The sequence below is a fragment of the Aphelocoma coerulescens genome, chromosome 23 (genome assembly GCF_041296385.1).
Source record: "Aphelocoma coerulescens isolate FSJ_1873_10779 chromosome 23, UR_Acoe_1.0, whole genome shotgun sequence".
Lineage (NCBI taxonomy): Eukaryota > Metazoa > Chordata > Aves > Passeriformes > Corvidae > Aphelocoma > Aphelocoma coerulescens.
In genome coordinates, this window is record NC_091036.1 from 6,125,116 (window position 1) to 6,151,898 (window position 26,783).

Below are 26,783 nucleotides of genomic sequence, written 5' to 3' on the forward strand. Positions count from 1 at the left end.
CAAAATTCCTGGTTTTATGCAAGGAAGCCGAAAGAAGGGAGCAGCTTCCCGAAGGGATTCATTTCTTTGATCAGCGGGGTGAAATAAATGGGGGTTTTTTTCCCCCTCTGTTTGGAAGGAAATGGGGGATTTGGGAGCTGGCTCATCCCGGAGCATCCGGCGGAGCTGCAGCGTGGCAGCCATTTTAGGAATGGCTGGAAAAGGGAAGGGCTGCGGATGCAGGCGGGATCGGGAAGGGGGAATTCAATGGGGATTCCATTCAAACTCGAGGGGTTTTGTTCCAAGAGGGGAGGATTTAATGGTGGAAAGGAGGATGGAAGCTTCCCAGGGCTGCTCCAGCACCCAAAGTCCACTGAGCCAACACAAAGCTGGTTGTTTGTTTTTTTTTTTTTGACTCTAAACCCAGCAGATTTGGGGTTTTGTGGCCATTTCAGGTGCGATCCCAGCTCAGCTGCACAATGGAACCTGCTCCTCGTTAAATTAAGGAATTTTCATCCTCTTGGATTCTGCATCAAGCCACTCAAATCCTGCCAGAAGATGAATTAAGTCCATCCCCTCCCATCACTTTGTTATTCCCAAACTGCTCCACTCCAAGCACAAACCCAGACAGGATCAGGGATGAGAACCCAGCTGGAATTTGGGAATAAAACCACCCCAGGTGAAGCTGTGAGCAAAAGAAAAAACCACCAAAAAAAACCCCCAAAACCCATCAGTTTTGAGTTCCCTTTTCCAGAGAGAGGGAGGATTTCAAGGCTGTTTTGTAAAAACACTGGGGGGTAACAGGGGCCAAAAAAAAGGAAAGCAAATAATAATTTGTAAAGGAAATAACCATTTACAAAAGAGATTCAAGCAGATTTCCAGGTGTGGGATAAATAAATAAATAAAATGTTCTCATGGATGGAATTAAACCAGCATTGGAAGGGAAAAAGGGAAATTAATGCCTTCTTTTTCTTTCCAAATCCTAATTCCACCTCTAATTATTTTTTTGTTGGGATCTCCCATTAGATCCAGGAAAGGCTCTGAAAATGAATTTAAAAATTTTACCCCTTGAGTAAAAAAAGCAGCCCAGGCTCACACCAACCATAGAAATGGACGAGTTTTTATTACAAAGGTTCTCAAAATTCAAAATAAACGCATCTTTAAAAAACCACAATAGATTTTTCCCCTCCCTTCCCACCCTCCCCAGACACAAAGTTACACTGATCTCTCTCTTGGTTCACCTACAAACACTGAAGAAGCAGGAGAGTGAAAAACCTCACTCAGATCCCAAAGAGACTAAAAAAACTCCACGGTGGGGGGAGGGAAAAAGCTGGAGAGGGGAGGGGGTGGGGGAGAAAAGGAGTTAAAAAAATAAACCCTTTGAAAAAATAACCTGTGTGAAGTTTTAGCAGCATTATTAGAGTTGAAACCCTCAGCAGTGCTCCCGTGGGAGGGTGCAGAGCCTCTGGAATTCCAGAGGGATTCCCCCTGAGAAAGGAGAGCAGCGAGTGGGAACTGCCTGGGAAAAAAAAAAAAAAAAAAAAAAAACAAAAATCCGAATTTTTCCCCACCCCAAAAAGAAAGAAAGAAAGAAAAAAAAAAGCTCAGTACAAAAGAGGCAAAAGAAAGGGCAGAGCTGGTCACAAAAGAGCTCTGGGGGCGAGAGAATGAGGGGGAGGAGGGAGAGGAGCTGTAAAAACGTTCAGAGCCCCATCTGCTGTTCCCTCAGGAAGGCAACAGGCGGCGGATAAAAAGGTTGGGATTTACTGGCCTTGGGAGGGAAATTCAGTTGGAAAACGTTCGGAATTTCACTTCAATCAAGAGGAAACTTCGGGGTTTTTAGGGATACACATCAAGAAGAGTTGTCAGCCGGGCTCTGGGTTGGCTTTGAGGGGGTTGTTGCAGTGGTTTCAGAGGAAAAGCAAAGCCAGAGGGGAGGAATTCCCTCCCCACCCAGAGAGGGTAAAAAAATCAGGTAAAAAATCCCATCCCTTCCCTCCCTCCAGGTGCATAAAATGCTGCCACACTCCCTGGATGCAGGAGATCTTGGAAAACTGAACCACCCACTAAGGGTGATTTTAATTTTGTGTTCTCCACATCTGGGCTCTGGGGCTGATTCACTTAAAAAAAAAACCCCAAAACAATCAAAAAAAGCACTTTTCAGGTTGATTTTCAGCTGCTTCACCTCTTTCCCCAAGTTTGCTGCAGGGAGGAGCCAACTCTATTCAAGAACTGCACAATTTTGACCCTGAGAAGTGGCACCAGCTTGCAGGTTTTGTTTTTGTTTTTGTTTTTCTTCTTTTGCCATGGTGGAATCCAACTGAAGACCACGAAGGTCTCCCACAGGCTTCGTTTGGGAATTCTCCCGTGAAACAAACACCCAAAAAAATAAGAATTGATGGCCATCTTTCCACCTAACCTGAAATGCAGACACTACTTCTACTTAAATTCTTCTTTTCCAAGGTTATTTCGGAGGAGAGAGCAAAGGAAGGAAGTGATTTTTGTTGCTGTTGTTTTTTTTAGAGACACACCAAGGAGGGCAGTGGAAGGCAAGAGTGAAACTCCCCGGTCACCAAATCTGGGCTGCAGAATCCTCCCCTGCCTGCTCCCAGTGGAGTGCAGCAAGGAATAATTTACAGTTCTCGAGTCATTTATACAATTATATAGAAATATATACAGAAAACTTATATAAAATAGAAATCCTGTGGGGAGGAGGCAACCCGGGAGCTAAACCTACGACAACGACGACGCCACTCAGGTGGATTTTGTCTCTTCCTTCACCCTGGGGAAGCAAAAAAAAAAGGGAAGGATTTGGTTGAAATCAGCAATTTGGGCTTGGATCTAACAACAAGCCTTTAAAATGTTGCTTCTCTGGTTCATTTTCAGCTCAAATTTAATACATTGCTGAAGGAAAGAGAAGTGGTTTTGTTTTTCAGCCCTCTCAACACCTGCAAACTTCTTCCTGTGAGGAACCCGTGACAAAGCCACCCAAAATGCCACCTAAAATGCCACCCAAGCTGTCACATCAACCTCTCAACCCTCCCCAAACCCCCCCTGGGCACGGGGAGTGAGCCAGGCTCACCCTTTGGGTTCTGCTGCTGCTGCCACTGCTGCTGCTGCTGCTGCTGCTTTTTCCTCTTTTGCTTTTTCCTCTTCCTTCTCCTCTGGAATAAAAAAACAAACAAAAAAAAAGACACAGAGCAGTGCAGGAGGAAAGGAGAAGCCAGGCAGGATTGCAGGAGGTGCCCAGCTTTCCTGCTCACCTTTCTTCTCCTCTTCCTCCTTCTCCTCCTCTGCTTTCACACGTTTGGCTTTCTTGAAGTTGGCGACGTTTTTGCGCCCTCCTTCCCCCTCATCCTCGGAGTCGGAGAATTCCTCATCACAGGATATTCTCTTGTTGGAATTTCGGACTGAGGGGGGAGAGAACAGAGGTTGGCTGAGCGAATTTTCAAATCAGGAAGCTCCCAGCATTAATTCTCCGAGTGGAGCCCCACATAAATCAGGATTAGGCCACGATAAAAACACTTTATTGGCACCTGAGGCATCTTTGAACTCATCCCTTCCCCACCTGCTCCTGCCCCAAGATCCAAGATGACATGGACAGCTTGGATTAGGCACAGTGGGATGTCCAGACCTGAGAGCACGAGCACAGCCTCCCACTGCAAAATCTGTCTGCTGGATCCCAAGGGCCAGGCTGGATAGAAAGCTCCAGGCTGGATAGAAAGCTCCAGGCTGGATACAAAGCTCCATTTTCCACTGCTGGGATACACCCAGAAGGATCCTGCCAGGGATTCTGCCCCAGCACCCAGCAACTGGTGGAATTCTCCCATTATGGAAATCACCTGGCAGAAGGGAGCCTGCAGTGCTCAGCAGTGCTTTGTCCTACCAAATCCATCAGGGAGGTGGGAATGGATTCAAAGGGAGACTCCAGGATTGGAGAATGGGATCTAAACCCCACATCCTGCTCTCCTCAGGAGCAGCTCGTGGATCCTGCATGGCTCAGAATTCCCAGCACCTACTGGAAATGCGTTTCTCGGGATCATCCTCCTCCTCATCCCCGCTCTCTTCCTGGACAGCATCCTCAGGAATTGGCTGCATCTGCACCCCGGGAGCGTGAGGGAGCATGCGCAGGTTCTCGAAGAGCCGCTGCCTAGAGCCAGCCAGGGAAGGAGACTTTGGCACCAGGGGCCACCCAGGGCCAGCAGCCCCCCTGGAAGGGGTGTTCCCCAAGACTCACTTGATTTTCTCCAGGTATTCGTTGGTGTTCTGGTTGGTCATGTTGGAGGGGCTGATGTGGAGCTTGAAGTCAGGCCCAAAGTACTCAAAGTAGTCGTTGTATGGAAGTTCTGGGAGGGGGGGGAATGAAAGGGAATGAAATTCTCACTGGGATGAGACAGGAGCAGCAACAGCACTGAGGGCATCCAAAAGGGATAATCCAGAGGTAACAAAACCCCAGCTGCACCATTTCCCTGAGCTGTCACTGGGATATCAGTGTCCCTAAGTCCTGGTGCAGGGCTCCAGGGGGGAATTACCATTGGGAATCTCAGTGTCCAAAGCCACAGCAGTCTCATAGGTCCAGCAGCGGGCCACGTTGCGGATCGTGTACCCCCCTCCTCCCAGCATCAGCATGGGCAGGTTAAAACTCTTCACAAACTCCACACACTTGGCATGGCCTGCAGTGGAAAAAAAAAAAAGGTCACACTCATGGCATAAATCCCAAGTTTTCCATGGAATTTCACGCTGTGAATCCTGCCAGTTCAGCTCCTACCTTTGATGGTGAGGTTGAAGCAGCCCAGCCTGTCCCCAGACAGGGAATCGGAGCCGCACTGCAGGACAACGGCGCTGGGCTGGAACGTCTCCATCACTTTGGAGATCACCTAAACAACAAAGCCCCTTGTCACCCCCTGCCCACAGGCCACTGGCACAGCAGCCCAGTGACAACCAGGCACGTGAAGACATCCCTGGTGCTCCCACAGCTGCCCTGCTAACACTGGGGCTCTCACACCGAGGAGCTCCCGCACAGGCTGCCATTGTTCGGGGCGAACAGAGCCCTCGGTGAATCTTGTCACAGAAAACTCCATCCAAGTCCTCAAAGAACGGCCCCAAGGACAAAGTGGGACCCACAGAGGATCCCTCAGCAGAGGAGCCTTCACTTACAGGCTTGAAAATGGCTTCGTAGGACTCGTCGTCGATGCCGTCGCGGAGCGGGTAATTGACAGCGTAGTACTTCCCTTTGCCTGCCCCAATGTCCTGTGGGGTGAGAGAGGAGATCAGAGCTCACCAGAAATCCAAATTCTGGGAATTTGGAATCCACACTGGGGAAGGGAAGCTTGGATTACAGTGTGTTCCAGTATTAAGCCAGAGCTGTTCACTGCAGAGATGCACAGCAGCGGTCCGGGCTGGCAGTGAATCTGGTCAGTCATTGAATTCTGCTTTAAAATTAAAATAAAATACTCTACTCTATTTTAACATTTCTCTCATCACTCTCACACCCAAGTGGTTTATTAAAAATAGTTATTTCATCTATGGTGCAGCTGCACCAGCACCAGCCTCTGGGCAGGGCTGAAAAAATACAAATCCTGAGTGAAAGATGAGAGGATTTAGATCAAAACCCCACAATTCCTGTAAAAATCCTGTAAAAATTAAAATAAAGAACCTTTCACCCCTGAGAACAGAAGTTCTGGCAATGTCAGAGGTCCCAAGGTGGCTTTATCTGAGTGACACAGTTACAGAGAACTGAGTCACTGCAGGAAATGCCACTAAAAATCCACTCAACACTTCCTCAGAAACCTTCACCCAAGAGTTTGTGTCACCAAGCTGAGTCTGCAAGGTGACCAAAATGTCACCTTCAAGAGTCATTTTTGGGAGCACAACCCCACCAGAAGGCTGCTGAGAGGCTGAGAGTAAAGATTTGGGTTTAATAAATGATCAAGGAGCCTCCCATCCACAGCTCTGTCCTCGGAAAATGGGTGTCACTCTGAGCAGGGACACCCAGGAAAGCAGTGACAACGGGAAAAAAGACCAAATCTCAGGGGAATTTTGTGGCTCTCACCCTCAGGTCCCCAGTTCCTGGGAAATATTCTCCATACTTGTGGAAGGACACGGTCATGACACGGTCTGTGGTGTAAAAAGCCTCCTCCACCCCGTCCCCGTGGTGAATGTCGATGTCAATGTACAGCACCCGCTGGTGGTACCTGGAAAAAAGTCACAATATTGTGTTTATTCTGAGGAAAAACTGCTTCCAGAGCAGAGGAAACTGGGAGGAGAACGTGGAACTCGGGGCTAGCCCCCAGGATTTACAAGGGGAAGAGCTGCAGGGAAGGGACAGCAGTGGAACAGAAAATAAAGTGACTTTTGCTGCTGCAGCTGATCCTTGAGGGCAGCTCAGTTTGTTCAGATTCAGTCAATAAAATGCATTTTAATGCACATTTTTATAGCCCAAGCCTCCCCCAGTGAGGTTTGCCTCAAGCCAGAAGCTGTCACAGCCATGGGAGGGTGGCAGAGGGGAGGAACAAAGAGCAGCAGCAAAATGTGTCCCAAAAGCTTCTGCCTACTGCTGGACAAATCCCTTCAGGACAGAGGGGAGCACAGCCCAAAAAATCAACTCTGCTGGGAAACCAGCTGAAAAACAGGGAATAAAATTAAAATGCTGGGGAGAAAGCACTGAGGAAGAGGGGTCAGTGGTGCTGCCCATACTTGAGGAGCTCCAGGATGGCCAGGACGATGTCGTTGACGTAGCAGAAGCCAGAAGCCTCTGATTTCTTGGCGTGGTGGAGGCCTCCTGCCCAGTTCACAGCGATGTCTGTCTGCTGCTTGTTCAGCTTCACAGCACTGGCTGGGGGAGAAAATCACAGAGAGGTTAAAGCAAGAGTGAAAACCCTGGGGCAGAGCCTGGGGGTGAAGCTCCAGCCCTTCCCCTGGGGTTTTTGGGGGCTCTACAAAGCTCCAAGCCAAGGGTTTGACACTGGGTGTGCCCACAAACCGAGGGAAGGGATGGAAAATGGGATACACACTTCTCATCCCTTCCCACTTTTGCTTCAGAGCAGAAAAAATCTGCACCAACCAGTGCCCAGCACCCAGCTGGGGTCACACTGGAGCCAATCTGGATTTCTCAGTGGCCCTGAACGAAGCTTTTTAATGCAAGGTTTGATCTGAGCTATAGCCAGGGCATTGAGTGAAAATGCATTCAGAGGAAGTTCTCCTCCCCCAGCCCCTCCCATCAACTTTCTGCACGTTCTGCAATCCAGGATCCAACCAAATTAAGAGATTCTGTGGAATTCTCCAGCCCTGGGAGCAGAGAGAGAGCACAGAGCTGCTTCAAACACTGCTGAGCCCTGGCACAGGAAATACAGACTCGAGGTGTCATTGTGGGAGCAGCAGCCACAGAGCTCTCAGGCTGTGCACACAAACAGTTCCCCAGCAGCCTTTCTGTGAGGTGTGAGAAAATAGAAAACATTTAAATGTTCCAGCTCTCAAAACTTTCAGTTTCTGCTTTGCCTCAAGTCCAGAGTTGGTGGGTTTTTTTGTTAAAAACAGCAGCTAAGTCACCCTGTTCTTTCCTTTCCAGGTTGTGCCTGCCCAGAGCAAGACTTTTACAACTTTTATTTTAATGTTAAACTCACATTGATTTTTTTTTTTCTTATTTTTATTCCACCCTGCTGTTGTGGTTTTGTTTTAACTCTGTCACTGGTGATGCTGCACGTTCAGCAAGGTAACCCAAATCAGCAATTAACAAATGGAGGGGGATCCATCCATAGGCAAAGCTCGGATTCACAGGGAGAAATCTGGGTTTAATTATTAAGGAAATCAGAAATAGCTTCAGAGAGACAGAACTACATGAAACACATCTGCTGAAGGGGCAAATAAAAAATTCACAGGATTTGTGATCTTACCAACAGAGCCTCCAGCAGAGAGCTGACAGAACTCAAAGAGCCCATCAAACACAGGGCAGTCCTCCCCAACATTAACTGGAAAAGAATGGAAAAGAGTCATTAACATAAACCCAGAAATGAAATCCAAAGCTTACACCACCATCTGGATTTCAAAAATTGGCCAAAAGTGTTAAACAGCAAAAGGCTGGGATGGAATGACAAAATGGAAATGTGTGGCTGACACTTTGCACACTCCTTTGACTTCAAACCACGTGGTTTTGGGTTCTCAGCACAACTGGAGTTTTAGCCTCAATAAATCTTTCCTGTAATTAATTCCACTATTAAAAAATAGTTACTCATTAGAAGAAATTAAACTCCAGGCCCTTTTGATTTACTCTGCCCAAGTGTGGCATGCAAGAATGGAATTAGAGACTGTTCATTCCCTTTCCAGCAGGTTTTGTTGAAGGAAAGCTCTGCCCTTTGCATGTTTCATTTCCACATTTTGGCTTCTTCAGGGAAAAAAAAACCCACAGTGCAGAAAACACTGAGTGCCAGAGAGAGCAGAGTGTTCATGAGCTGTGGCTGCTCCAGGGGTAAACAGGTCAGTTTGGGTAGAAATGCACTTTGCTGGATGTCATTTGGTGGATTAAAGAATATTATGGACTGGGGGGAGGCTTTCAGAGTGTATTAATCGTGAACCTTGTGCTTTAGTATCTGTCCCCTTCAGCTCACAGGGGGTTCCAAGACTAAAATGTTGTTTAAATGAAGCTTGAGCTTTCCTCACTGTTTGTCTGGACTTGTTAGAAAGCTGCTTTGCTAAAAAAAACATCAGCTCAAAGTGGAAGAGACACCAAATCCAGGTTTTTGTACCATTAAAGAGCCTTTCCGTGGATTGGAGAGGTTGGAACAAGACAGCAGCTCGCAATTAACCAATAAATTAATGAGGTGTTAATGAGTATCTCAACCCTGCCCCATTTCCAAGCTGCCACTGCCCTGAAAATCCTTCAGATTTGGGGAAGAACTGAGGAGTTTTCAGTTTGCTGATTTGAAATACCCCAACTCTTCTGGTTAAAATAAAATCCATGCAGGTTAGAAATGGAGTAGTTCTGTCATCTCCAAGCCAGGAAGGCAAATTAGGCAACAAGAAAACCCCAAATTTCAAAGGATTTCCCTCAGCTCCTTCAGCCTGAGAGAGGGACCTGTTTCCAAAACATTTATTTACCAGCAAAATCAAAAGCAAAGAGAATGACAACCTCCCATGGTTCTTCCTACTGCTTTTATCCCAAACTTCCAGAGCTGGGCTGGGATTCCCAGATCCCAGATTTGAAGCTGCAGCATCACTCACATCTTTGCATCTGCTTGCTGTACTCAGACATGTTGTCAGGGCGGATGGACCTCAGGAATTTGATGTAATCATCGCTGTGGTACTTGGTCATCTCCTCTGCATTCGCCTTGTGGGGACGCTGCAAACACAGCAAGGATTGTTCTGGAATTCATCCCCCTCCCTAATTCCCCTTTTAAATCCCACATGGACCCCCAGCAACTGCAAAAAAGTATCAAAGCAGCAGCGTTAAGTAAGGAAAAACTCGGTTTGGAAGGTAGCAATGCCACTGTTGGCAAGTGTTACATATTCAAGTGTGGGAATAAATTCGATTTCAAGGATAAAAAGCAATTTTCCAGTGTCTGAAGCCTCTCTTGAGCCCCTCCCTCCAACACCCAGAAGAAACCAGAAATTCATCAACACAACCATTTGGGGTTTTATTCCTTTCCTCTCAGAGAAAAGCCCCAAAATTCAAGCCTCAAACATCAATTGTGACGTTTTCTAACTCTTTTTCTCTTAGGAGCAGCCCCCCACTCACATAGATCTCCATCTTCCTGTAGAGGCCATAGTTGAGCAGGAGGTTGTGGGTCATGCGGATCCTGTGGGGTTTCATGGGATGCCCTTGGCCATAATAATAATTCCCAACATCACCTGGAAGCAGAAAGGAGTTTATCATCAATTCCTGGAGAGGGAATCACAGCTGAGCCATCGGGACCGCTGGGATTTCTTTCTCCTTCAGCAGTGGTTGGGATCTCCCACCTTCCTGGCACAGGGATATCCAAGGATTCGGGAAAGTTCATCCACAAATGAGACAGAAGTTTGGGAATTCAGGCAATTTGGGATGCCAGCATCACACTGCCACCACTGGAAGGTGTCCTTGTCCTTGGAAAAGGGCTGGAATTGGATCATTGATGCTGGATCATCCTTCCAGCCCAAACCATCCCAGTTATGAGGAAGAAGCCCCTGGTCTTTGGGCCAGAGGAGTTTTGGGCACAGGCTGAGGGCCAGGAATCTCTCCCAGGTTCCACAGAGTGCTCAGAGCAGAATCCACAGGGGCCAGGGGAGTTAATCCCAGCTCAGACAGTGACTCAGCCCAGGAAACACCCGGCCTCTCTTTCCTCCTGTTTACCCAAGGGCAACGGGATCCAGGGAATTCTGCCACTCAGCAAACACCACCCAGCTGTGCTTTCACAGCTTCAACCTTTTTTTTATTCCTTGAAATCCTCCAGAGGATTCCCAGGCCTTTCCAGGCACCCCCTGAGGAATTATCCTATGGGACCAGGAGGACAAAGTCACCTTCCTGCAAATCCCCCAGGTCACCTCCCCACGTGGATTTTCTCCTCCAAACCGAGCTCACACTTCACTCCCCCACTGCTAACTGGGGTTTTTTTAATTCCACCTCCTTTCCCAGCAGGACTTATTTCCCTGAAATTTACAGGAATTTCACTTTCAGATTTCCACCTCCTGCCTGGTTTGGCTGCCAGCAGCAGGAATCTCTCCCAAGCCTCATTTTCCTGGGAAACCAGACCAAGTTGTTCCTGGAGTTGGACAACTCCCGACCCGTTTGGGAAGCAGGAGATCCAATCCGGTCTGGCTGGTGACTCAGTGGGGAGAATTAATATTTCATCAGCACTCTCAACATTCAGCAGAAGCAGTTTTTCCTCCCGTGGACATGGATCTATTTTAAGGCAGGAAAAGGAGATGCCAACGGTGCAAATCCCACATCCAGGCAGTTCTGCTGCTGGAATTTACCTGCCTGTGGAGCTCTGAGGAAATGGGGGGTTGTGTTCTCTCGGTAAAACTTGAGAACATTGAATTCTTTTCAGTAAAATACATTTTTTTTTACTGACAATAACTCTATTTTCTGAAATTTTGGAAATCCGTGCTGGTATTTTACTGAGGCAACCAACCTGACAGGAAAATACATCCCTAAAACGATCCCAAAATCAAGGTTTGGGGAACTTGGAAGAGACGTTTGAGGCTCTGCCTAGAAAATCCAAGCACAGAACTCCGTGAAGCTTTTAAAAAATCACCATCAGCTGTCAGTGGAGTGCCCTGGGTCAACCCTGAGCTCCTGTTCCCTGTGCTGAGCACATCCCAAGTCCTGGGGATCCATGGATGAGCTCAGCTGCTCCTGGACGTCAGAGCAGATTAAGGAGTGTGAACTTAGCAGGCACCTCTTCCTCTGCTGGGGTCAAACAAATCCCTCCACAGGGAGATTCTCATGGAGAAGTTCCATCCAAACCTTTCCAAACCCCCTCAGCATTCCAAGAAAGGACCCTTTGGATACCTTCCCCCACCCTCAGCATCCCACATTCCTTCATCCCATGAAATTCAGGGAATTCCCACACCAGGTCGGGCTGTTCCAACCTCTCTGCGTGGAAAGCAGGAGGCCCAAATGAACAAATTGTGCATTTCCCCCACAGCAAAAAGCAGCTTTTCACTCTCAGCTGGGGATGTTTGAGAGCTGCTCAGAGAAGAAAAGTGGAAAAATAAATTTAAAAAAAAAAGAGGCACTGCAACCTGGCCACAGAGTATGGCAACCCAAATTTGTGGGGTTTTTGTGCAGCAAAGACCTGCAGGGCAGCAGCATTTCAAACTAAACAACTGCTCATGTCTGATTTAAGAGAGAATTTTGTGCCTTTTAAATATTGCAGTTGATAAAACTGACAAACTGCTTTGGAAATTGGTTGTGTTCTAAGGATTGAGAGAAATTGCAGAGTCCCAGAAGAAGGGAGGAAAGTTAAATTTAATCCATGGGCAGGGCACTTTCTACTATCCCAGGTTGCTCCAGCCTGGGCTTGGACACTTCCAGGGATCCCAGCTTCTCTGGGAATTCTATCCCAGCCCCTCACCACCCTCACAGGGAACGATTCCTTCCCAATATCCCATCTAACCCTGCCTTTTTTTTTTTTCAGATTAAAGCCAGATTTGGACACAGAGACCAATTTTTCCAGGCTGGTCTGGAATTCTGGCACTCTTTAAGTTCCAACCAGGCATTTTAGGGATGAAGGGCTCGGTGTCCCCTGGGATTTGGGAATGCTGGGAGTCACACACAGGGGTTGGGTGGTGAAACTGGGCCTGGCTTCACTTGAGCCAAAGCTCTAATCCTGCCTCCTCTGTGCTCTGACTGGCTGAGTCAGAGACCCAGCAAGGCTGAAAATCTCACATTTGAGGGAAAAACCTCACGTTTTTAGAGGGGAAAAAAAGCCCTCAGCACACGCCTGGCACGGGATTTGGAAGAGTCTCCCCCACTGGGCACATCCTTTGAGAGGAAAAAGTAGCAAGACCAAGTTTTCCTTTGATTTCAGGCTAAAAACCGTGATGAAACAGAGAATTGCACAACGCCTCTCCCCCAGGGCGAGCACAGAGCCTGCGAAAAACGAGCCTGCCCATCACCAGGGCCCCAAGTCAGCCCTCCAAAGGGAAAGGGAGAGGGGCAGCACTGGGATTTCTCCCACTGGAAACCCCACAGGACACCCAGTGAGGGGTCTGGCCACGCTCTTCCTTCCCTGCTCCGCAGGGATGGTGACCCAGCCCCAGAGGCAAAACCAAAAGGAGCCACTCCACAACCCAGAGCCAGAACTGGGGGCTGGCTCCTGGACACGGGAGCTCCCTGCAAACAGCCACGCAGCCACTCCCAGAGCCTTTCTGTCCCCTCCCGACACCAAAAACGCTGTCCCAGGAGTGCCTCTTCCTCCTCAGAGCCCGTCCTGTCCCCCAGCACCTCCTTCAGCACTCCCCAAAATCCTTCTCCAGCACCTCAGCATCCCAAGCGCCTTCCTGGCTTCGTGCCCCTCTCTCCATCCCGGATCCTTCCCAGCCTTTCCCATCTCCCGAACCTCCAGATCTCCACGCTTCCCCATCCCGTTCCACCCTCCCCGATCCTCCGCCCACTCTCCCCATTCTCCTCCCCACAGCCCCGCCGTGCCCCCCACACGCTCCCTGCGCCCTTCAACCCCACTAAAAACCCCACACAATCCTTGATCCCCATGCCCCGATTGCCCCCGCCCATCAGTGCCCCCAACACCCATCCCTGCAGCCCCCAGTGACCCCCCCACAGCCCCTAAACCCCCCTCAGAGCAGCCCCCACCCCCGTGCCCTCCGATGATCCCCCATTACCAGCCTCCCCCCCATCCCCAGCACCCTCCAGCGTCCCCCATTCACCCCAGCGACCCCCCATTACCCCCACACCCCCTCCCCAGTGACCCCCATTACCCCCAGTGACCTCCAGCGACCCCAGTACCCCTCCACCCCCATTCCGTGGCCCCCCAGTGACCCCTCACCCCCACCCCCAATAATCTCCACTCCCCCCCCCCCCATTCTCCCCTCACACCTCGCCCCCTCCCCCCCCACCCCCCGTCCCCGGTGCCCCCTCAGCCCCTCACCGCCCCCCTATCCCGGGACGGTTTCCCCGCGGCCCGGCGGTCCCGGCGGGTGCCCGCAGCCCCTCACCATCGTAGTAGTAGCAGACTTTGCGCTTCGTCCCCTGCGTCAGCGCCATTTTCCTGCCTCCCCTCACAGCGCCCGACCCGCCGCCTCCCCGCGCAACCAACCCTGCCCGCCCCGGGCCCGCGGCCCCGCCCCTCGCGCCGTTCCCTCCAATCGCAGCGCTCCGTTCCTCCCCCTCCCGCCCGCCGACCAATCGCAAGGCGCAGCGGCACCCAGCAGGTTAGGCTGCGCGCCGGGGGCGCCTGGGCTGTACCACTGCGGCGGGGGCGCGGGGGGGTGGGCGGGGAGGAACCATTCCCTGAGGGGGGGGGGTGCCAGGTGGGGCTGAACCATCCCAGGGGAGGGGGGGCCCAGGGCAGGGTTGGCCCACGTGGGAGGGCGAGAGAGGGGCCGGGGGGGTCTCACAGGGTTGGGGTGGGGGTCAGGGGGGTCAGGGGGGTCCCAGGGGCTCCCCGGCATGGGTTGGTGCGAGTGGGGTCCATCTGCCGTGGGCATCACCCCGCGTGCCCCATCCCATGGCAGCCTGGCGCTGCGAGGCCCCCGCTGCTGAAAAGGCCTTTATTTCCCCAAAATTGTTATGGGACGGGTCCTGCAAACGCCGTGGGGGGAGAAGGAGCATCCCACGGCCAAGGGGTGCAGTGGCCAACGCTGCTGGTGGGGCTCCTGCCATCACCGGGGGCACAGCCAGAGTGGGGTGAGGTGACCCCTGGGCAGCTCCTGAGGGGCTGGAGCCTGGATCTGCCCCCTGGAAAGCGCAGGGACAGCGTGGTGGGCACCAGCAGAGCCCCTCTGTGCCATCCCCCTGCTTTTGGGGCTCTGCTTTGGCCGTCCATCCCCTCCTGAAGGGGTGAAATCTGCTGCTCCCCAAGCTCTGGAGCGCTCCAGATGTTCCCTGCGAGCTCCAGGCAGAGTTCACCCCATCCCGGGGTGGTGTCCGTGGAGTCTGTGGGGATGGGGGGCACCCCCAGCACCTCAAGCCAGGTGTGTCCCAGCTGTGGGGCCATCAGGGCTGCTGCTGGTACTGGCCCTCGGTGGCCGTGAAGAAATCCTCGAGCACGCTCTTCATGAACTCGAAGGTGGGGCGCTCCTCGGGGCTCTCCTTCCAGCACTGCCTCATCAGCTCGTACAGCTCCGCCGGGCAGTTGTCCGGCTGTGGCATCCGGTAGCCCCGCTCCAAGTTCTGGATCACCTCGGGGTTGGTCATCCCTGCCAGGGCAACACGTGTGGGGCTCGGTTTGGGTCAGCCCCGTGGCGTGGGTGCCACCCTGGGGGTTGGTCATCCGTGCCAGGGCAATGCCCAGCACTCAATTTTTTTTGTAGGGACCACCCTGGGGTTGGTCGCCCCTGCCAGGACCCAATTTGGGTCACCTCTATGTCACAGGTGTCACCCTGGAGTTGGTTATCCCTGCCAGGACAATGCCCGGGACTCGATTTGGGTGGGCAGGGACCACCCCGGGGTTGGTCATCCCTGCCAGGACAATGCCCAGCACTCGATTTGGGTGGGCAGGGACCACTCCGGGGTTGGTCACCCCTGCCAGGACCCAATTTGGGTCACCTCTATGTCACAGGTGTCACCCTGGAGTTGGTCATCCCTGCCAGGGCAATGCCCAGGACTCAATTTGGGTGGGCAGGGACCACCCCAGGATTGGTCACCGCTGCCAGGACAGCAGACAGGACTCAATTTGTGTCACCCCAGTGTCACAGGGACCACCCCAGACTTGATCATCCCTACCAGGACAATGCCCAGGACTCAATTTGGGTCACCCCAAAGCCATTGAAACCACCCTGGCCTTGGTCATCCCTACCAGGACAACGCCCAGGACCCTCTTTGTGCCACCCCCACCTCGCAGGGACCACCCCAGGCTTGGTCACCCTTGCCAGGACAACACCCAGGACCCTCTTTGTGCCACCCCCACCTCGCAGGGACCACCCCAGGCTTGGTCACCCTTGCCAGGACAACACCCAGGACCCTCTTTGTGCCACCCCCACCTCGCAGGGACCCCCCAAACCCTCCCAACCCCCGAAGGGACGGGGTGGGGGGACCTTCCATCCCCTTCCAGCTCCTCCAAACCCTCCCCGCGTGGCTTTGGTGTCCCGGGAAGGCCGGCGGGGATGGATGGATGGACGGAGGGCAGGGAGCCAGGCTGGCAGCAGCGTGCGTGCGGCTCTGCATGCACACACTCGTGGGTGTGCCAGCCCCGCAGCTGCCGGAAAATCCTGACCTGGATACGGGATCCGGCCGTAGGTGACGATCTCGGTGAGCAGGATCCCGAAGGACCACACGTCCGACTTGATGGTGAACGTCCCGTAGTTGATGGCCTCGGGTGCCGTCCATTTAATCGGGAATTTAGCCCCTGGGAAGCGGCGGGAGGGGAGGGAATGAAGCGTCCTGGCTGAGCTGGAATCAGCCCCAGCTGCGTTTAATCCCATGTGACAACCCCCAGCCACGCTCTGTCCCTGCCTGAGGACCAGCTGGCTTCGGTGGCAGCCCCCTGACCCCGCAGTAGCCACCGGGCAGGGCTGCCAGCCCACCCCAAGCAGGAGCCCCGCATCCCCGCTCCAGCTGTGGGGAGAGAGACGGAAAAGGGGAAAACATCCTTGCACCCCCTGCTCGCCTGTCCTGCAGCACCCGGGCTGGGTTGGGGTCCCTTTCCTGATGTCCCCAAGCTCTGGCACCCCTGGGGCTGGCTGGGGCTCACCCTCCCGAGCCGTGTACTCGTTGTCCTCGATGAGCCGGGCCAGCCCAAAATCGGCGATTTTGCAGCACAGGGTGTCCGAGACGAGGATGTTGGCGGCCCTCAGGTCCCTGTGGATGTAATTCTTGGCCTCGATGAAGGCCATGCCTTCAGCAATCTGTAATTTGTCATTATTAATGAATTGCAAGTCTGAATGAACACCTCCAGCCCCACTGAGGTGGTTTTTTTCCCCACTTCCATCCTCATTTCTCTGCTCGCCCCTCACCTGTGCTGCCATGTCCAGGAGTTTGTTGGTGCTGAGCTTGACTCCTTCCGAGGTCTTGAGGAAATCCACGAGGCTGCCTGCAATGAAAGCAGCAGTTCTCAGCTTCTGGCGGCTGTGGGGGTGGTCACAGGGGAGCTGTCATCCCCCCCAAAATCTCCCAGCCCCCAGGAAGGCGGGCAGGGGGGAGCGGGCAGAACACCCTTCCTGCAAAGTCCTTTTTTCCCCCCCCTCTTTTTTTTCCCCAAGCTGGAGGTGGGAGAGAGCAAAGGCAAAGCTTCCCCAGGGCTGCAGGCAAAGGAATCTCTAAAATGAACGAATTTCCCCAGCTCCCATCTTTCGTTTTTACTGGTTTTGGAGCCGGCACTGGGAGGTGCTGGAGTCACATCCCTGGAGGAGCTTAAGGCACGAGCAGCACTCGGCGCTCTGGGCTGGTTGAGGTGGGGATTTTTCACAGCTTGAACTGCATCTTGAAGATCTTTTCCGGCCTTAAAATTCCAGGGGGGGGTGGCCTCACCCTTCTCCATGAACTCGGTGATGATGTAGATGGGCTCCTTGGTGACCACGGCGTAGAGCCGCACCAGCCGCGGGTGCTGCAGCTTCTTCATCAGGTTGGCCTCGGCCAGGAAGGCGCTGGGGGACATGCTGCCAGCCTTCAGGCTCTTCACTGCCACCTTGGTGTGCCCGTTGTAGAAGCCTGAGGGGAAAAACGGGGAAGAACGGGATGGGGACAGGGACTCCAGGTGGGCAACAGCGGTGCCAGCCAAGGAGGCAACGCCGGGGCTGCTCCACGGAGCGTCCCCAACCCAAGGAAGAGGTGCTGGAGGTTCCAAAAGTTGGTTGGGAGTTGTAAAAGTTGGCTGGAGATGGAGTTTCACACCCCCAAATGCCTTTGTGGTGTGGCCGGAGGGTTTTTGGGGTGGTCACAGCTCGGTGCTGGCCACTTCCTGTGGCCACGCTTTGAGGCAGCAGCAGGCACGGATGTTTCTGAGTGGGGTTTTCAGGGAGGGTGTTGAGAGCTGGGTTTGGAGTGGGATGTGGCACTGGAGGAGCTGGGAAGCGATGCCGAAGCCTGGCTCCGGCTGGGAACGCGGAGCGGACTTTGTGGGACAGCCAGAATCCGTGGGAATGAAGGCAGAGACCCCCACGGGGCTGGGGGGTCCCCCCCTCTCTCCACCAGCAGAGCAGGGATCCAGGGATGGGAGAAAAGGGAAGTTTGGGCTGCTCTGAGTGAACCAAAGCTGCCCCAGGGCTGGGTTCTCCCCCCTTCCAGGACCCTCAAAGCCACAATCCCACACCTTGGGCTGTGCTGGCTGCTCCATGTGAGATCCCAGCTGGATCCTTGCCGGCTGGAGGATCCTGCTGCTCACTCTGGTGAGCCCCAGTTTCACCCTGACTCACCCATCCAGACCTCCCCGAACTGCCCCGCTCCCAGCTTCTCCACCAGCTTCAGCGACTCCCGCGGCACCTCCCACTCGTCCTGCCACCACGGCTTCTGCGGCTTCTGCGTCCGGCAGGGTTTGCCCAGGCGGCAGCAGAGCCCATCGGAGCTGCCTGGGCCAGGGGGAGGCAGAGCTGGGCCAGCGCAGGGCACCCGGCACGAGCCAGGGGCAGGGAGCAGCCTGTCCTGCTCATCCCGTCCCATCCGGTCCCGTTCCCTTTCCCATCCCGTCTTGTTCCATTCCCGTTTCATCCTGTACCGTCCTGTCCCACCCCATCCAGTTCTCTCCCACTCCCATTCCATCTTTTCCCTGTGCTGTCCCATTCCATCTTATCCTGTCCAGTCCTGTCCCATCCCATTCTCATCCCATCCCATCCCATCCCATCCCATCCCATCCCATCCCATCCCATCCCATCCCCATTCCATCCTGTCCCCATTCCATCCTATTTTAACCCATTCTGCCCCATCCCATTCTCATCCCACCCTGCCACATTCCTATCCCGTTCCCTCCTATCCCATTCTGTCCTGTCCCATCCCATTCCCATTCCATCCTGTCCCATCCATCTGACCCTGTCCCATTCCCATTTCGTCTTGTCCCATAACACCCTGTCCTGTCCCATCCCATCATGTCCCATCCCAGCCCGCAGCATTCCTATCCCATCCCCTCTTATTCTGTCCTATTCCCATTTCATCTTGTCCCATAACGTCCTGTCCCATCCCATCCAAATCTCTCCCGTTCCCGCCCCGTTCCCGCTCCATTCCCGCCCCATTCCTGTCCCATTCTTGCCCCATTCCTGCCCCATTCTTGCCCCATTCCTGCTCCATTCCCGTCCCATTCCCGCCCCGTTCCCGCCCCGTTCCCACTCCATTCCCGCCCCATTCCCGCTCCATCATTCCCCATTCCCACTCCATCACTCCCCATCCCCGTCCCATCCCCGCCCCATTCCCACCCCATTCCTGTCCCATTCTTGCCCCATTCCTGCTCCATTCCCGCCCCATTCCCACCCCATTCCCATTCCATTCCCGACCCATTCCCGCTCCATTCCCGCTCCATTCCCGCCCCATTCCCATTCCATTCCCGCTCCATTCCCGCTCCATTCCCGCCCCATTCCCACTCCATTCCCACTCCATTCCCACTCCATCCCTCCCCATTCTCGCCCCATTCCCGCTCCATTCCCGCTCCATTCCCGCCCCATTCCCGCCCCATTCCCGCCCCATTCCCGCCCCATTCCCGCTCCATTCCCGCCCCATTCCCATTCCATTCCCGCCCCATTCCCTCCCCCTTCCTGTCCCATTCCCGCACCATTCCCGCCCCATTCCCGCCCCGTTCCCACTCCATTCCCGCCCCATTCCCATTCCATTCCCGCTCCATTCCCGCTCCAATCCCACTCCATCCCGCCCCATTCCCGCCCCATTCCCGCCCCATTCCCATTCCATCCCCGCCCCATTCCCGCCCCATTCCCGCCCCATTCCCACTCCATTCCCGCCCCGTTCCCGCCCCATTCCCGCCCTGTTCCGACTCCATCCCCGCCCCATTCCCGCCTCATTCCCACTCCATCCCGCCCCATTCCCGCCCCATTCCCACTCCATTCCCGCCCCATTCCCGCCCCATTCCCGCCCCGTTCCCATCCCGCACGTGTGTAGTGCTGCACCAGCTCCCTGAGGCTGCCGAAGGGGACGCGGGGGGAGATGTAGAAGCCGCCGTTGTCCAGGTTCCGGATCTTGTAGTGCTTCACCGTCTCCCCCTGGCTCTCGTCCAGGTCCCGCACGGACAGCGAGTACGAGCCTGGCGACAGGGACGGGGACACCGGCTGGGACCCCGGCACCCATCCCGTGCTTCCCGGATCCAGAGGCACCCGCGGGTGGTACCTTTGGAGGTCTCGCTCTCGCGGATGAGGAAGGAGCCGTGGGTGTTTCCCGAGGCCAGGAGCTGCCGCTCGGCGTCCTTGCGGCTGATGTTCCTGAAGAACCACCTGGGGACACCGGGGCAGGGTGAGGGATGGGGGGCCCAGACCTTTGGGGTTCTGTGGGATGCTCCAGGCTCCCTCGCAGAGCTCGGATGCCGCTGGGACGCGGCTGCTGCTCGGTCCCTACTCACGGCTCGGGCTCCAGGCTGTTCACCAAGGCCACGAAGTTGTGGGGGATCAGCCCCTCCTGGCCCGTGGTGAGCGACTGCGCCTTCCACCACTCCCCGTTCCTGCGAGGACACAGCGCGGTGAGACACCCCCCGTGCAGCTGCCAGGACCCTGCACAGATCCCCGGGAGCTGCGGGGCCGCTGGGACACGGCTGGAATTCGCTCACTCTTCCAGGACGCGGAGCTTCTCGCCCTTCCGCAGCCCCAGGTCCCCGTCGTGCTTGGGCTCGTAGTTGTACAGGGCCACCACCAGCTTATCTGGGGGAACAAGCGCAGGGACGGGGTGGCAGTGGCCGGTTTGGGGGGTGTCACAGCCACCCCATGCCACGGCCAGGCCTCACCTTGCATGGGGGAGCACGGAGGTGACGCGGGCTCGTAGGACACCAGAGGGTCTTGAACCTCGGAGCCGTTGCGGATCAGCCTCTGCCAGGGGACAGGAGCCCTGTGAGCCCTCCCCTTGTGGGATTTGGCCATCCCGTGGCCACTTCTGGAGGTGTTTGGCCGCTGGGATCGGGGTCTGTCAGCCCCTCCTCACCTGGCGCTTGCCGTCGGGCTCGATGGGGTAATTGCAGTGCTCACAAATGTCGATGTTCTCGATCCAGTCCTCGTCGTAGTCGGAGCTGCAGCAGCAGCCCATGGTGGCTGTGGGGGACAGAGGTGACACGGGGAGCCTTGGGACCCCCATCCCTGCATCCATCCATCCATCCATCCATCCATCCATCCATCCATCCATCCATCCATCCTTCCATCCTTCCCACACCGCCTGGCCCATCCCAGCTCCTCGTCTGAGCTGGGGGCACTCCCTGACTCTGTCACCAGCCCTTATTTCCTCCTAATTTATTCTGCCTTCGTTAATTAAAACCACTGAAGGCAATTAGTCCCCAGCCTGAGGCTCCTCTGTCCCCGGCGCTGCCTCCTGTGCCAGCTCCAGCCCTGGGGCTGATCCCTGTGCTCTCCCTGCAGATAACAACCTCATCATTAATACTCCATTAGCAATTAATACACTCCTGCAGCTCGGCTTTAATGAGGTTTGGCTGGGCAAACCCCGATCCTAAAAGCAGCTCCTGGGCTCCCAGGTGGATGTGGGCGCTTCCAGTGCCCTTTTCCTACAAATTCTCATTCACCCCATTTCTCCTGCAGCAGGGATGCTCCTAAACGCCCATCCCTGCTCCGGGATTCCTCTGCACCTCACCCTGGACCACCCAGCACCCTCCAGGCTCAGCCACGGTGACACGGGTGACGCTTCCACCCGCGGTGCCACCACGGCGTGGGCACTGATGTCGTGAGCGCTGCGTGGGCTCTGCAAACCACCCGGGCACCTCCCGCCTTCCCAAGAACGCTGAGCGTGGCACAAAACCGGGAGCAGCGCGTGGAAAGGGCGGCCCACGGCCCCGGAAAAGGCTCTTCCGCAGAATCCCCCTCGCCCACGCGGCCGGGATTCATCTCTGACCCCGCTTTTCCAGCCTTAGCTCCGGGCGTTCTTCGGGCACCCTGCTGCGGTTTCCGCGGCCCCGGCAGGGTTTTGTCACCGAGAGCCAGCCCAGGTGTGCCAGCCCCACAGCCAAACCCCGCCGTGCCAGCTCTGATGTGGTGGCAGCGAGGCCGTGCAGCTGCCAAGGTCCCTGTCCTCGCCGGTGCCCGGTGCCCGGCTGGGCTGGGAGAGGCTTTGCTGGGGGATGCTGGCACCGCTTTGTCCTTGTTTTCCTGCCTGGGAGCCGGGGTTTTCTCCAGCACGCACAGAAATCCACCTCCTCCCACGGTGCCAAGGGGGACACGGCAGTGGGGGCTTCGTTTGAGTGGGGAAAGGGGTCCCCGGGGAGGGGTTTGAGGTCCCCAGGGAGGGGTTTGGGGTCCCCAGGTAGGGGTTTGGGGTCCCCAGGGAGGGGTTTGAGGTCCCCAGGTAGGGGTTTGGGGTCCCCAGGGAGGGGTTTGGTGTCCCCAGGGAGGGGTTTGGGGTCCCCAGGGAGGAGTTTGGGGTCCCCAGGGAGGGTTTGAGGTCCCCAGGGAGGGGTTTGGTGTCCCCAGGGAGGGGTTTGAGGTTTCCAGGGAGGAGTTTGGGGTCCCCAGGGAGGGTTTGAGGTCCCCAGGGAGGGATTTGAGCTCCCCACGGAGGGGTTTGGGGTCCCCACGTAGGGGTTTGAGGTCCCCAGGGAGGGGTTTGAGGTTCCCAGGGAGGGTTTGGGGTCCCCACGGAGGGGTTTGGGGTCCCCAGGGAGGGGTTTGAGGTCCCCAGAGTGCTGCCAGCCAAAGTCCCTCAGCTTGGTTTGGTTTTCCAGACCAGGAGCCCCCTCCCTCAGGTCCAGAGGCGGCCAGAAGACAAGGACTGTCCCCACAGTGGCCAGAGGGAGCAGGTGACGGGCGATTTTGGCCAGGAGAACACCCAAAAGTGACCTCCCCATGCTCTGCAACGCTGCTTTGGGGACTCAGATATTAAATCTCACCCTGGTGCCTTCAGCTCCTGGTGGCACCCATTTGGGGACACGCTTTGGCACCCAGAAAGGGGTTTGGCCACGCTGCAGGCAGGGTCACAGCGTTAAAAACACAGATTTTCTTTTGCTGACTCTTTCCTGATAGTTCCCAGGAGCATCAAGCCTTCCTACATTTCCAGCTGGTAGCCAGAAGAGCAAAAAAATAAAAAATTCACCAACATTTTGAGGGCCTTTCTGAGCAGGACCCAACTCGAGATCAGCTTTTAGGGACAAGAACAACAGCAAAGTACCCTCATTTCTTGGCCAGAGCAAAGGCACCACTGAGAAATCCCATTTCCATGCCCCCGACCCCATGGAGGAGAAGCCCCAAACCCCTTCAAACACCTCCAGCAGAGGCGAGCGGTGCCAGGAGCTGTTTTTTCCTCCCGGGGTGAGGAGGGAGGTGCTGCTATTGTGCCTTTTTTTCTTACAGCCCCAAGCCACAGCGTAATTTCCACCGAGCAGCAGCCGTTTCACCTGCGCCAGGGCCACGCCGGGGGGAAGGGGGGAAGAGAAAAGGGGCGTTTGAAGTCGGCTTTTTTTGGTGGCTGCATCTGTGCAACCGAATTTCTTTGTGCACAGGGAGGGGTGCGGAGGTGCCCCTGCCAGGTGTGCACGGGTGGCTTTGCCAGGTGTGTGTCCCTCTCCCTGTTTTCTCTCTGGAGTTGGAGCCCCTGGTTCCCTGTGCTGTCCCTTCCGCCCATGTGGCCCTGGCCAGGTGCTGTTGGTTTGTCACTGGTGTGGGTGGGTGTGAGAAGAGCTGAAAATCTGGGCTGACCCCATTGCTGATGCTCTTCCGGACTCACCGGAGTGTCCTTGAGCCAGCTGTGAGCCAGATGTGACCCCTCTGGACGGACACCCAGCGCTGGCACAGCCCCGCAGTGCCACCAGGGACCGTGTCCCCAAAGCTGCCATTGCAGCAGCGAGGTGTTGGCACTGCGACAGCACCAAAAATGGGACTTTCTGAGCGCCCGAACCCCCAAAATGGGCAGGAGCCCCCCGAGGGAGCGGCAGCGAGCTGCTGGCTGCCCCTGCACTGCCCTCAGCCACAGCCCTGGGGACAAAAGTCCTGCTGTGCCCTGGAAATGCGGGTTTGGGGAGAGCCCTGCCAAGGCCCCAGCGCTGCCACCCCGGGCAGGACCCCCAGGCGGGCAGGGGACATCGGGACAGAGCCTTTCACTCCAATATCCCCACCTGGCAGGCCCCAAAGGGATGTGGGGCCCAGCCTGGCTGCCCCCATCCCCACCCGGCATCCAGCGCTCACATCCCCCCAACAGCAACGAGCCCGGACCCCCATTTCCATCCCTCCGCGGAGCCCTCGGAGAGCAAAACTCACCCCGCAGCCCCGCAGGCAGCCGGGTGCTCCCCAAATCCCAGCGGGACGCGCAGACCCCTTTCCCCCGGCTCTCACCTGTCGGCAGCGGGGTGAGGACCGGCCGCTCTCAGAGTCCCATGTCCCGGTGGGGCCGTGCCCGTCACCTCCTCCCCATCCCCCCGGGACCCTGCGGGGCACGGAGAGGAGCCCCCCGAGCCCGGCTGCGCTGCCGCCGCCGCCCGCTGCCGCTCCCCGCTTTGCCCCGGCTTCCTGCCTCATGAGCAAACTCAAGAGGAGCTGGTTCGCAGCTCTCGCACGACCGCAAGAGCGAGTGACAAACCCCGATGGCTTCCTGCCATCCCCGGCCCCGCGGGTCGCCCCCGAGGGGATGCTGAGACCCTCAGAGCCGCGGGAGTGGCCGGCGACAAGCAGGGGGTGGTGGTCACCTGCTGCCCGCGCCCCTCTGTCGCCGGGGCTGTCCCCTCTCCTGTGTCCCTCCGTGCCCTGCCAGCCCCTCCACCAGCTGTGGGGCGCATCCCGCACCCCGCAGCCCCCGCTTTGGCCTGGCACCGCTCTGGCACCGCGGGGCCACCGCAGAATTTGGCACCTTGAGAGGCGCAGTGACGAGGAGCGGAGCTGAGGGGACACGCTGTGCCCCCCTGCCAGGCTGCCAGCCCCGCGTTTTGGAGCCAGCTCGGAGCAGAGCAACCACAGCAGCATTGTCTCGGCTTTTTTGATCGAGCACGAAGCCACAGGGAGTTGGTGGCAGCTCGGCGAGGCACAGGCAGGAAGCCCAGAGGTGTCGGCGGGGGGGGCAGTGGCAGCTTGGGGGGCACATTCAGGCTCTCCTCGTGTCCTGGGAAGGAGAAACAGCCCGCAAAACGATCCTTGGGTCATCCCATAACTTCTCGGAGTCACCCCACAGCTTCCCCGTGGCACTGCTTGCACACGGGGTTCTGCGAAAGTCACATCCCCAAGTGGCACCTCGAGCTGTCAGCACCCCCAGAAAAAGGCCTGGAGCCACATTTGGAGGCACAGATAAGGAAAAAAAATCAGCTCTCACCCTCACCTCCTTTTATTCTGCCTCAGAGGGCTGCTCCCCACATTTCCCACCGGGCCAGGCCCCAAAACACCGCGTGTCCCATGGGGATGGTGACGATCCCCGTGCCACCACTGCATGGCATCACCCTGGGAGCAGCCCTGCGGCTCGGCGCCGCCTGCCCCGAGTCCTGAGGGATTTGGGGAGGGATCCTTGAGCCCCGAAACACCCACGGCTCCCCCGCAGCCTCCGGGTGTGGCTCAGCAGAGGGAGAAGCGCCGGGAGTTGATGTTCATGCGGGTGACGCCGATGTGCTTGAGCGGCGTGGAGAGCAGGAAGGCGGCCTTGGGGGGGATGTTGCAGAGCAGGTCCGAGTCTTCCTCGCAGCCCTCGAGGCCGAAGGTGGCATCGTCCAGCATCTCCTTGTGCTGGTGGCAGGCCTGCTCCACCTTCAGCCGGTGCAGCCGCGCCCGCAGCCGCATCAGCTGCTGCGCCAGGCGCTGGTCCAGAGCCTGCATTTCCCGCTGTGGGGGAGAAGGGATGGAGCAGGATCGGCTTTGGATCAACTGCCTGGGCAGCGCGGGTGGGGCTCGGCCAGGGCACAAACCCAGCGGGGACCACCCTGGAATCAACCCTGGCACAGTCACAGCTCAGCTTTGCTGTCTGTGCCACCCCCAGAGCAGCAAGAGGGGGGTGACAGGCGCTGACCCCCACGAGGCCACGACCCCCGGGGCTGTGCGGGGGCAGGAGCAGAGCTATGGCACCGCAGAGCCACAAAAAAATCCTGGAAAAAATCCATGTACAACCAGCAAGGCGAGCAGGGGAGCTCAGCTCCCACTGCGGCCGGAGCGCCCTGACCCTGCCATGCCCCGCCAGCTCGGGCACGGGGGATTTTGGTGGCCCCATCCTTGTCCCCTTCCTACTCACCAGCTCCGTCCTGAGCCACTCCAGAGCCGCCTCTACGGTGGCAAAGCCACACACGCCACCATCCTGCTGCTCCTTGGGGTGCCCGGGGCTCTGCTCTGCCCCCCAGGTGCCCGCGGGGGTCCGAGCACCCCAGCGCTGCCCCCTCACCCGGGCTTCCCACTCCAGGTACGAGGGTCTGCGGGTCTGCAGCTTCAGCTTGGCCGTCAGCGCCTTCACGCTGTCCAGGTTCTCCTCCTCCCAGGTGGGCTCCTCCTCGCCCAGTTCCTTGAATTTCAGCTGGCTGAAGGCCATGGTGGGACAGAGCAGAGCCCTCCCCAAAGCCCCCGCTGACCTCTGTCCACTCAAACCCGCCCCCCCCCGGGAAATGAAGCCCCCACCCTGACCACGAGCACCCACCCACTCACTGCCCCAGCTACACCCGATTCCCGGCTATTTATCCACCCCTCGAGGACAAGTCCGATGGGCAGGAATTTCCTCGTCCAGGCAAAGGAGGAGGTTGTTGGTTTTTTTTTTTTTTTTTTGGGCTGTTGTGTTTGGTTTTTGGTTTTGTTTTTTTTTATCATTCCTTTTCTTTTCTTTTTTAACAGCATTGTCTCCGCCTGGGAGGAGACTCCCCGCTCCCGGACGGAGCCTTCACCGGGCACGGAGGAACGGGAATGATTTATCCCCGGGTGCAGCCGCCCCCCCTCACTCGGGGGGGGGGGGCCCAAAAAAGCCCAAGGAAGGAAAAAGAAACGGAGGGGGGGGGGGGGACCCACGGGGGGCAGCCGGGGTCCCGCACCCGGACGGGACCTTAAGGTGGAACCGGGTCCGGATCTGCCCTGTGCCACCTCCTCCCTACCCGGCGGGGTCCAGGGGCAGCAGCGGTGGCTCAGGG

General features: G+C 56.3%; 3 protein-coding genes across 3 annotated transcripts; all 3 read right to left on the minus strand.

Moving 5' to 3' along the window:
- Positions 1 to 419: 419 nt before the first annotated feature.
- HDAC1 (histone deacetylase 1) lies at positions 420 to 13,706 on the minus strand. Its single transcript, XM_069035900.1, has 14 exons — positions 13,627 to 13,706; positions 9,710 to 9,822; positions 9,196 to 9,313; positions 7,872 to 7,946; positions 6,676 to 6,814; positions 6,032 to 6,173; positions 5,137 to 5,229; positions 4,748 to 4,856; positions 4,512 to 4,652; positions 4,217 to 4,325; positions 3,999 to 4,129; positions 3,243 to 3,389; positions 3,062 to 3,143; positions 420 to 2,761 (listed from the first exon to the last, which is right to left on the minus strand). The coding sequence occupies exons 1-14, from the start codon at positions 13,673 to 13,675 to the stop codon at positions 2,734 to 2,736; spliced, it is 1,476 nt and encodes a 491-aa protein (XP_068892001.1). The 5' UTR covers positions 13,676 to 13,706; the 3' UTR covers positions 420 to 2,733.
- Positions 13,707 to 14,168: 462 nt separating this feature from the next.
- On the minus strand, positions 14,169 to 24,115 carry LCK (LCK proto-oncogene, Src family tyrosine kinase). Its single transcript, XM_069035892.1, has 13 exons — positions 24,037 to 24,115; positions 20,693 to 20,799; positions 20,499 to 20,580; positions 20,325 to 20,415; positions 20,121 to 20,219; positions 19,892 to 19,995; positions 19,659 to 19,808; positions 17,983 to 18,135; positions 17,099 to 17,278; positions 16,585 to 16,661; positions 16,323 to 16,476; positions 15,846 to 15,977; positions 14,169 to 14,829 (listed from the first exon to the last, which is right to left on the minus strand). The coding sequence occupies exons 2-13, from the start codon at positions 20,792 to 20,794 to the stop codon at positions 14,627 to 14,629; spliced, it is 1,527 nt and encodes a 508-aa protein (XP_068891993.1). The 5' UTR covers positions 20,795 to 20,799; positions 24,037 to 24,115; the 3' UTR covers positions 14,169 to 14,626.
- Positions 24,116 to 25,154: 1,039 nt separating this feature from the next.
- FAM167B (family with sequence similarity 167 member B) lies at positions 25,155 to 26,243 on the minus strand. Its single transcript, XM_069035839.1, has 2 exons — positions 25,907 to 26,243; positions 25,155 to 25,503 (listed from the first exon to the last, which is right to left on the minus strand). The coding sequence occupies exons 1-2, from the start codon at positions 26,195 to 26,197 to the stop codon at positions 25,240 to 25,242; spliced, it is 555 nt and encodes a 184-aa protein (XP_068891940.1). The 5' UTR covers positions 26,198 to 26,243; the 3' UTR covers positions 25,155 to 25,239.
- Positions 26,244 to 26,783: the final 540 nt, after the last annotated feature.

Coding starts and splice junctions, on each gene's coding strand:
- FAM167B (XM_069035839.1), bottom strand. CDS start 26,197: ATGGCCTTCAGCCAGCTGAAATTCAAGGAACTGGGCGAGGAGGAGCCC. Junction 25,504..25,906: donor AGTGGCTCAGGACGGAGCTG/GTGAGTAGGAAG, acceptor TCTCCCCCACAG/CGGGAAATGCAGGCTCTGGA.
- HDAC1 (XM_069035900.1), bottom strand. CDS start 13,675: ATGGCGCTGACGCAGGGGACGAAGCGCAAAGTCTGCTACTACTACGAT. Junction 6,174..6,675: donor GCCATCCTGGAGCTCCTCAA/GTATGGGCAGCA, acceptor ACTTTTTTCCAG/GTACCACCAGCGGGTGCTGT. Junction 4,326..4,511: donor GGACACTGAGATTCCCAATG/GTAATTCCCCCC, acceptor CCCCCCTCCCAG/AACTTCCATACAACGACTAC.
- LCK (XM_069035892.1), bottom strand. CDS start 20,794: ATGGGCTGCTGCTGCAGCTCCGACTACGACGAGGACTGGATCGAGAAC. Junction 17,279..17,982: donor GTTCGGGGAGGTCTGGATGG/GTGAGTCAGGGT, acceptor TTTTCCCCTCAG/GCTTCTACAACGGGCACACC. Junction 15,978..16,322: donor CGAGTACACGGCTCGGGAGG/GTGAGCCCCAGC, acceptor GCCGCTTCCCAG/GGGCTAAATTCCCGATTAAA.